We start from the raw sequence: 10060 nt of genomic DNA on the forward strand, positions 1-10060 counted from the left end.
ACCAGCTGTACATCTTTGGATGATCAGGCAGGACTCTCCTAATACATGAATCTATATACATAGCATGCATTTGGCACAGTGCATGATTCAAGATAAAAGCTTCATAAACATTTGGCTGGATGAGTAAAGAATTAGAGTTTGATTCACTGACCACAGGAAATGCCTTTATCCTATCTCAAACAGCATGCTAGCTAATTAAACTGATCAAAATTATACGTAAGAAATCGATGACAATTTTGGAATAGGTGACTGCATTCTTAACCACTGAAAGAACCTTAGGAGAAAGCGTTGCCTCCAGACGTCCTGAGAGACAGCAGACAGGGCGCCGGGATTTCTGGGTAGCAATTCATCCTGTGTTGACTCTAACAGCATCACTCTGTAAGGAAAAACATGCACCGCTTTCTGAGGAAAAGACAATGAATCTTTAGTGGTGGCCAGCCAGGGGAAGCAATTCTCATCTCCACCCTGGGGAGCTGCTTGGGTGGGTCCTAAGGCTCCTGGGGTTGGCTTCCTAACAGCATGCTTCTGAACACTGACACAGCCTAAGTCAATTTCTCATGCAATGCAAAACAGCTTTCTTTGTTGTATGCATTCCTCATTTCTTCCATGCGTTTTAAATAGGAAACGACAGTGGGAACTGGGAGAAAAAAACCTCTAATTGGGAATCATGACCACTAATTATAAAATGGGGGAAAATGCTTTAAAAGTCAAAAAGAGGAGTGAGAAAAGATAAACTTGTGTATAAATGCAGAAAAACCCTCAGTCATAAATAATGCTCACAATATCCTAAACCACCTTGAGAAAATGAAGGAGACAGCCACCTGGGGGAAGAATGGGGATGCCCCCGGGTCACTGGCAGGAGCTGCTGTCCAGATGCAGCCTCAGGTTGCAAGACGGTGCACAAGACAGAAAGAAACAAGAATTACAGGCATTTGTTTAGAGACTCACAGGATAGAGCCCAGAGGTCCTGCAGGAGCTAATAATCCTGCTGGCTTCTAGGGAGAGAAACTGGGTCTTGTATTCAGGAGAGAACTTCATTATATACTCAGGGGTCATTTGCATTTTGAACCATGTGAACACATTAGTAATACTAATTTAAATTAAAATTGTTTTCAAAAACGTTCTATACTGTAGTGGGTTGAACAGCATCCCCTGCAAAATTCCTGTCTACATGAAACCTCGAAATGTGATCCTATTTGGAAATAGAGTCTTTGTAGATGTAATTAAGAATTTCCAGATGAAATTATCCTGGATTAGGGTGGGCCCTAAAGCAATGATGGGTGTCTTTCTAAGAAGAGGAGAAGGCCTGACGAAGACACAGGCAGAGGATGGAGCCCTGTGGCCAGGGCCCAGAAAGGCCTGGGGCCACAGAAGCTAGAAGAGGCAGGAGGAATCCGAAGTCTTTGGAGGAAGCGCTGCCTGGCCCACACCTGGATGTTGGACATCTAGCCTCCAGAGCTGCAAGAGAAGACATTTCTTTTGTTACAGTTTGTAGTAAATGTTTATGGCAGTCACAAGCAACTAACGCACCACTTCATTCCTTTTTAAATCATCTTAGTCTCTAAAGAAGTATACTTGAAGTGTAATTAACAAAATAAATTCCCCCCCACTTTTTTTTTGTTTGTTTTTGGAGATAGTTTCATGCTGTCCCCCAGGCTGGAGTGCAATGGCATGATCATGGCTCACTGCAGCCTCAACCTCCCAGGCTCAGATGATCTTCCCAACTCAGCCTCCCAAGCAGCTAAGATCACAGACGTGCACCGCCATGCCCAGCTACTTTTGGTATTTTTGTAGAGACAGGGTTTCACCATGTTGCTCAGGCTGTTTCTGAATGCCTGGGCCTCCTGCCCAGCGATCCTCCTGCCTCAGCCTCCCAAAGTGCTAGGATTACAGGGAGGAGCCACTGTGCCTGGCCTTTCCCCTTTTCAATCTTAAATATGTCTTCATCTGGGATGAACAAGAGAGCTGTCTTTCTAAGGCCGATAGGCATGTAATGCACAATAATAAAATATTATACAATTTGTTTCTCACCCAGTCACTTACTCAACAAAAGCCAAAGAGAATTGCTATGTTTGGTATAATTAAAAAATAAATAATATATATCACAGCTTTTTCCAAAGTACTTTTATATGAAACTGGTTCATTGAGTTCTTAGGGCTTTACACTTTAAATTTAGGGAGAGCACATTATTTCAAGATTTAAATTTTGCAACAACACAAGTCAAAAATAATTTGAGTAATGAAGGGAAGGAGAGCATCATCCTGCCTGGGACTGCGTCCAGACAATCCAAGAGACATGTGCAGAGCCCGTGCACGTGTGCAAGGTGTGATGTGATGTGAACATACCAGTGTTGCTCCCGATAGGGAGGAAGGAGAGACCATGGCGTCTGCTCTAAATCTTCTTTTTATTTATCCTTTTTTTCGAGACCGAGTTTTGCTCTGTCCTACAGGCTAGAATGCAGCAGTGTGATCTTGGCTCACTGCAACCTCCACTTTCCAGGTTCAAGCAATTCTCCCACCTCAGCCTCCTGAGTAGGTGGGATTACAGGCGCCCGCCACCATGCCCGGGCTGATTTTTTATTTTTATTTTTATTTTTTTTTATTTTTAGTAGAGACAGGGTTTCACCATGTTGGCTAGGCTAACCTCAAGTGAACCCCCCGCCTCGGCCTCCTGAAGTGCTGGGATTACAGGCATGAGCCACTCTGCCTGGCCTAGTTATACTTTTTGACTTTTAAAAACGAGTAACAGGGCCAAGCACGGTGGCTCAAGCCTGTAATCCCAGCACTTTGGGAGGCCGAGACGGGCGGATCACGAGGTCGGGAGATCGTGACCATCCTGGCTAACACGATGAAACCCCGTCTCGATCGAGACCATCCTGGCTAACACAGTGAAACCCCGTCTCTACTAAAAAATACAAAAAACTAGCCGGGCGAGGTGGCGGGCGCCTGTAGTCCCAACTACTCCGGAGGCTGAGGCAGGAGAATGGCGTGAACCCAGAGGCGGAGCTTGTAGTGAGCAGAGATCACGCCACTGCACTCCAGCCTGGGCGACAGAGCCAGACTCCGTCTCAAAAAAAAAAAAAAAAAAAAAAAAAAAGAAAGAAATATGTCTTGGCATTAGTTTCGAGATGGCTTGCAGCGAGCCACATCATTTGCCCTAAGGCTGCATGGTTACCATTTGTCGCAGGGCTGCGTGGTTACCAGGAGCCTGTGTGACCACTGATTTCGCATCTGCCCGTCGCTGAACGTGTATTTCTAGAAAAATCTAGGGTGAAACTTGTCCCACACTCCAGTGCCAGAGGTGCTCAGGGTTCTCTTGGGCAGAACCGTTCAACCAAGTCCACAGAGCAAAATGTGGGCTTGGCCTTAAAAGGGGTGATCAAGGAGGAGACGGGCTTCCTCTCAGGAGCAGGCACGGAGGTACAGGTCTGCCTTTGCTTGCCGAGTGCCCGGGGCAGGCCGGGCTGGTGGGAGATGCTGCAGACGCAAACACGGCTGGGAAGCAGGCTCTGCCTCCACGCAGCATGCTCACCTGTTCAGGCTGCAATAACAAAAATTCTGATGGCCTGACTTACAGACAGGAAACTTACTTCTCACAGCTCTGGAGGCTGAAGTCCAGCATCAAGGCGCCGGCAGCTTCCGTGTCTGGTGGGGCTTCGTGGCTCAGACAGGGCTCCTCCCCACACGCTGGACGGGCGAACTGGCTCTCCGGACTCCCTTTCCTCAGGCCCAAACCCCATCACAAGGCCCTGGCGCAGGACGGAGTCACCTCCCGAAGGCCCCATTCCAAAGCACTCCCACGGGGCATTAGGCTTCAACACAGGAGTTTTTGGTGACACAAACATTGAGACCACAGCACCCAGCTCTCTGGGTTCCCAGAACCCTGTGGGAGGGCTGGGTCGCGCCTGCCCCCTTTTAACCACGAGGCTTCCATGGAAGCTTCTTGCCGGAGGCTGGACACTGAGGGATGCTGGGATCAACACTCAGACCCGGGGATCGCCCCAGCCCTCATTGCTTTCTCCGCATCCCTCTGGCCTCAGTCACACGGCTGCACGCTGCAGCGGCAAACACCAGGCTCGAGCGCATCAACACACACAGGTGTGGCCCGCTCACACCAAGTCCACCAGGGGACCGACTGATTCCCGCCTGAATCCTTCGGCCCTTCCATCTCCCCACCCCCTCCGCTGTCGGCCCTTCGGCCCTTCGGTCTCCGACCACCTCCGCGATGGCTGGGGGAAGAATGAATGCACCGCGCGGTGAGCGCTTCCGCCGCAAAGCAGCACATCACCTCTGCTCGCGACTCTCAGCCAGCCTCACAGGCCACAGCAGGTCTCACAGCCATGCCCACTCGCAGGGAGGAGGCAGGGAAGCCCCAGCCCCCACCGGTCTGGCAGAGGAAGGAGACCTGGACTCCGGGAGCACCAGTCTCGCCTCCCACCCTCCTGTGAATGAGGGCGACGCTGCCAGGTGGGTGGTCTGTCAGTTAGACCTGGTCGGTGAATAGCCACCTAGGCGGATACAGACATGACCGTGTCCACCTCCTTCCGGAAATGCAGAGACAGCTCCTATGCTCTTCTCTCCATCCGGGTGTCATTTACTTTTCCTTCGCTTGCACTGCTGTCCCCAGTTGATCCTACTCTAAAAGTCCCTCGAGAGAATAACCTAATAACATACACCTGAATAGCACTTCCAACTTCTCACAGTATTTTCAATCCATCCACCACACCTTCAGGAGACAGGGAGGACGTTGGCGAGACAGGGTTGGCATCTGGCAGGGCCCCCGGCCCACCTGTAGGTCATGCGAGTGCAGGGATAGCTCCTGACAGGATGACCGTGCCGGCCACGTGCCCACCCCTCCTCTGTCTGCAACCGCCCTTCTCTGCGCCCATGAGGATCTGCTCCGCCCACCTTCAGGTGGCTTGGAAGTGCCTGGGATTTAAATCCCCACATGGTGACCCTCAACCAAGAGTGATGAGCATCTGTGGATAAACGTCCTCCGGTCCTCATCCCCTGTGGGACACCAAGGCACATTCCGCCAGAGCTCAGGGGACACAACAGGGTGGCACCTGGTGCCCCTCTCGTTCTGTGCCCTGGAAGCTCCTCTCCCTCCCTGATTCACGTCCCTACTCCCCATCTTGACTTCTGAGATCACCTCCCAGCGGTGCGCCTGCATCCCAGCCTTCGTCATGAGGTGTGCCCAGTTAGGACAGGCGGCAGCAACCCTGGCTCATTGTTGGGGAAACGTATTACCCCCCAGGGAGTGCTTTACAGTGTCTGCGGCACTTTTGGTTGGCCCTGCTTGTGTGTGGGGTGCTCCCGACATCTTGTGGTGGAGCCCAGGGATGCTGAACGCCTGGCAGGGCCTAGGATGGGCCCAGGGCACGACCCAGCCCCAGATTTCCACAGCACTGATGTCCAGGATCCCTGGCGTGGTTCTGCAGCACTCTTTTTTTAGTAACTTGTTCTGGACTGAAGCCTGGATAGGTAATTATCAGCCTTAGATTTCTACTCAAGCAAAATTAGCAGAATCCCACCTTTCCCTGTTGGATCAAGCGTGCCGTGAAATCCACGCCTTCTTTATTCCTTCCTGTTGGCTCCTGTGCCATGCTGCCTTGCTGGGTACGCATCTGTGCAATCATCAAGAGGCCGCGACTGTGTATGCCTACGTTTCCATGGCACGTAAGCATATCACACCCAACTGTAGGCATGCAGCCGGTGGTCAGGTCTCCCCCCAGAGCACTGTGTGCTGCAAACACCCAGTTTTCGCCCACACAGGATGGCTTGGATGCCTCTTGCCCGTGCCCAGCCTCAGGCCCCTCCTCGCATTGCCTCCCCTGCAACCAAAAGTTTCAGCGTGGCCATCATCCCCTGCAGGGAACATCCTGGACCTCTGCCTTGGAGGGCCTGGCACGCCTCACGCACAGCATTCGCCAGCCTCCGTTTTACACGCTGCTGGGCAGGAAGGGTGTGAGGGCAGCAGCACCTCTTCTCCTCCTCATCCCAGGGCCCAGGCTAAGGGAGCTCGGGAAGCATCAGCAAGCCATGCTGGGGGCTGTCAGGACCCTGTGGTTCTCAAACCACATCACCCACCCCGTGAGAGATCAGAAACACGGAAGGCACTGGCTGAAGGTCGCAGTCCACTGAGGGTCACTACAGCGGCTCCGCTGACTCATCACACCCTCCCGCACCGACTGTTCAGGAGGTGTTTGCAGACACGCGCATATGTATGTGGACACACTCATGCATGCACACACACATGCCACATACACACATACACACATGCACGCACACGCACATGCTTAAGTCCTCTCTCTTGCTGAACTATCCTCAGTCCCAGTGCATGACAGGTCTCCTAGTGGGCTCTGGCTTCTGACATTTTCAGGGTCCTCCGTGACACACACTCTAGAGAGTGCATCAACTCCTCACTTACGAACAGCTTGAGAAAGGGCTTCCCTTTCACTGCACAACATAAGCAGGCTCTTCGCACAGCTGGTTCCCTTCTCTTTCAAGTAATAATGCCCTCCACCTTCAACTGGCCAGACACCTGCGGGTCGCAACACCCACATCAAGCTGCTCGCAGAGGCCCTTCGTAGGGTCAATGGGCACAGCACAGAGTTCACAGCAACCCACACCGGCGTCTGCTCCCCTTCGAGAAGTGATGGGGGTGCTGGGGCTAAGCTTTGACCCTGATGTGGCCATGGTGCCCCCTCTGCTGCCCCACCAGGCCTTTCTGGGTGACCTTGCTGTGCCCCTGCTGCTGCTGTGGGTGGGAGGGCGCTCCCCCAGGGCTAGGCTTCTTGCATGGTCTCCTGTCTCAAGAAACTGCTTTCTGGGAGAAGGGGAGGCGTCCCTGACCAGGAGGAAAGGAGCCGTGAGAAGGCCGTCCCCACATCTCAGCATCTGCTCTGGGTTGGACAGTGCTCCCTACCCCCAAATTCATGTTGACGACAGCACTTCCCCAAGGCATGGGGCTCACTCAACTCTGAATCCCGGTGCCCAGGGCAGGACCAGTCCACTCCATCCCTCCAATTCCTTGCCAGGTGTGGCCACCCTCTAGCAAGGGGAGCTCCTGGCCTCCCCCCGAATCTGGGCTCACCCTAGGGACTTGCTGAACTGAAAAAGCGCAGCAGAAATGACATGCTGGAATTTCTGAGGCTGGGTCACAGGAAGCCTCGTAGCGTCTGCTTGGGTCTCTCAGGACACTCTCAGGAAGCTCACTCTGGGCAGCGCAAGCCACGCCGTGGGCACTGCCTGAGGAGGTGCCACGTGCAGTCTGAGGAGCACTGAGACCCAGACAGGAGTGCCGGTGCCATCTTAAGTGGGTCCTGCAGTTAATGCCACACATAACAGACAAACCTCTCAGCTGAGCCCATCCCAAACGCCCCACAAAATTGTGAGCAATGTAAAATGGCTGATTTAAGCCACTAAGCCTTGGCTTGTACAGCAACGGGCAACCAAAACACTGACCATTTCTTCCAAGAGGCTCTAAGCAGCCTCACGGAGACAGAGAAGTCCTGCCTGGCCTCACCCAGCACCATCCAATCCCTACCTGCATCCAGAGTTCAGGGAGGATGAATGAACTAAGCTATTCAGATGGTCTATTTTAATAGGAAAATGTTTTTAATTGGAACATTTTAGAAATAAGATGATGCTATGTCTTCTATAGTTACTCATTTACACTGAAAAGTGATGTGTAACTTTTAAGACGTTTGCTTCCAGTCACTCTCCCCTGACTCCTTGATGTGGTAATTCCTTCCATGAAATACAACCGTTCTCCCAAGTGACGCAATGATGAGTATGTGCCTGACTCTGGAGGGAAAGGGTCTACATCTGTCTCTGCTTGTGCCTCGGGTTGGTTTTACAACAGACGTACCACCGGCCCCGCCTCTTCACCAGGTAACAGTCCCTGCAGCGCTTCTTAAGAACCACCTTGGTTTTGAAACTCAGCGCGGGCAGCAGGCGGGGCAGGAGGCCGGGTGAGAGAAGTGAGCGTACTTCTGCCCCGGCTTTCACAGCCACGGGGGCTGCACCTCGAAGGGATCCCATCAGAAATGTGGAGAGGACTCGAGGCTTCACTGTGTGACGACTAAGATATAGCAGAGGGTTCACCATCTTCCTTATAAAAAGATTTGCCATGTTGTGGCGAATCTGTGGGAGAGAGAAAAAAAGGTGTTATAGCGTCTCCTGCGATTCCGCCTGCTCTTTAAGGCTTCCTTTTCCCTGTTTCACTGAGGCTTGGGAGGGCAGGGACTTTGGGGTCGGAGGGCATTCCAGTACCAGCTGCAGCCTCGACCTGAGCTTCAACACTGCCTTAATCAGCCAAGTGTGCCAGGAGAATAAGGGGCAGTGGGCGGTGGCTTCCTTCCCTTCCCGCTTGCTGCAAGTGTAGGCGAGTGTGCAAAGCCCCGCGATGTTGAGGAGCGGCTCACTTGGCTGGGAGGGAGCTTAAACTTAGGCCTCATCCCTTTCCAAACAGTTACACCAGGTCAAGGGCGGTTCAGCTGATGAGCTCCTCCCTCCAACTTTCCCCAGTCCCAGGGGCCCTCCTTCGGGCCAGCTTCGGGACAAACCCCAGGGACAGCGACTCCCTGGCCCCGGCCCTGGAAGGGCACCGAGCTCTGGCAGCCGGCCGCCCGCCCCTGCTTCCCCATGCGCCCCAGCCCCTAGGGTTCAGTGGTCCCGGCTGGGAGGAGCTGGGTCTGCAGGGCCCGGAGGACACCGCGGCACCGGGGCCGGCCCTGCGCGCTGGCTGTGGCGTCGCGTTCGGGAGCCGCCGGGTCCCCCGCCCTGGGTTCGCTGGGCACCCCCTCCCGTCGGCCCTGTCGGGGGCCCATGGTCGGACCCGCGCCCCCCACTCTGGCCCTCCGAGACCGCCAGGCCCCGGGCCACGCTCCTCTGACCGCGGCCCACTAGGAGAGACAGGCCCGAGGGTTTCAAGGTGGCCGGCCCCACCCTTTCGCAGCCCCAACCCTCAGGACACCCAGGACCACTGACCAGAAGAGACGGCGCCCGTACCTGGCCGCACGCTCTCACCAAGCGCCGTTCCCCGCGTCTGCGCACTGGCGCGCCGACGCCGCTGCCAGGAAGAAAGATGGCGGCAGTGGGGTCACGTGGCGTGTCCACATCCAGTGCGGGGCGCAGAGACGCAGCCGCGAGTGCGCAGGCGCTGGAGTCCGACGCATCACTCCCCGACTGCGCGCTACCTGCGGGCCACCGGGATCGCCCCCTTGTGGGACTGGAGCGCTCTCGAGAAAATAAATGCAAAAACAGGAACGAAAATGGTTATCCGGAACGAAAAGAAATTACAACCAATTAGACCTTAGAAAAAACTGCCAAATACCAATGTCAAAACAAACTGAGAAGGAGGACATGTTTTTAAGTGGACAGGAGAAATGTAAACAAGTTCCGGGAAACGAGTGGAGGCAGTAGTTGCAGCTGGTTACGGCTATTTTCCCCAACATTATGAGAAACTTCAGACATACAGAAAAAAGGAAAGAATTTTACTGTGAACACCCATATACTTGCCACCTAGATTCTACACTTAGCTCGCTTATCCCTGCCTTTTCAGGTATCTACCCGTGACTCCATCCGCCTTCCTTTGTGTGTCCAGGTGAGTTGCAAACGTGGCTGCATCCACCCCGCGCTCCCTGCAGGCCCCAACGCTTCATCCCAGCTCCCGCTTTTCGCACCTGATCCGGCAAACACCGGCCAGAGCGCTGGAGTTTATCAGCTCCAGAACAAATCTCCCTCTGACCACCACGTTTGCTGGGACATCTTTCCATTTTCAGGAGGTTTTTACGTGCATTCTCGTTTCTCATCGCCTTTCCCCCTCTTCAGCCTCTCACCGGCGACTCATCGATCTCTACTGTTCTGTTCTTCGAGTCACCTGGTCCTCAGGCTCTGACCACAGCAAATAAAAGCTGGATGCTGGAGCGTTAAGCTGGGATTTATACCAAGTCAGCTCTAAGCAAAATGGGCCTTTTTAGAGGCTGTATTTGCATGCTGTAAAATCAATTGGTGTACTAGGCTCTGTGGCAGAAATCCCCCAAATATTCTTTTCC

General features: G+C 53.5%; 1 protein-coding gene across 2 annotated transcripts; it reads right to left on the reverse strand.

The window, feature by feature from the left end:
• Positions 1-7600: 7600 nt before the first annotated feature.
• On the reverse strand, positions 7601-9055 carry MRPL36 (mitochondrial ribosomal protein L36). Of its 2 annotated transcripts, none has more exons than XM_005595481.5 (2): positions 9015-9055; positions 7601-8147 (listed from the first exon to the last, which is right to left on the reverse strand). In XM_005595481.5, exon 2 carries the CDS (start codon positions 8133-8135, stop codon positions 7824-7826), a length of 312 nt encoding a protein of 103 aa, XP_005595538.1. In that variant the 5' UTR covers positions 8136-8147; positions 9015-9055; the 3' UTR covers positions 7601-7823. The 2 variants fall into 2 exon arrangements, with proteins under 2 accessions (XP_005595538.1, XP_005595539.1); XM_005595482.5 differs by having other exon boundaries at positions 8994-9055.
• Positions 9056-10060: the final 1005 nt, after the last annotated feature.

This window comes from Macaca fascicularis, chromosome 6 (assembly GCF_037993035.2).
Source record: "Macaca fascicularis isolate 582-1 chromosome 6, T2T-MFA8v1.1".
NCBI lineage: Eukaryota > Metazoa > Chordata > Mammalia > Primates > Cercopithecidae > Macaca > Macaca fascicularis.

What these genes read in the sequence shown, in the direction of transcription:
- MRPL36 (XM_005595481.5), bottom strand. Translation starts at nt 8,135, where the DNA reads ATGGCAAATCTTTTTATAAGGAAGATGGTGAACCCTCTGCTATATCTT.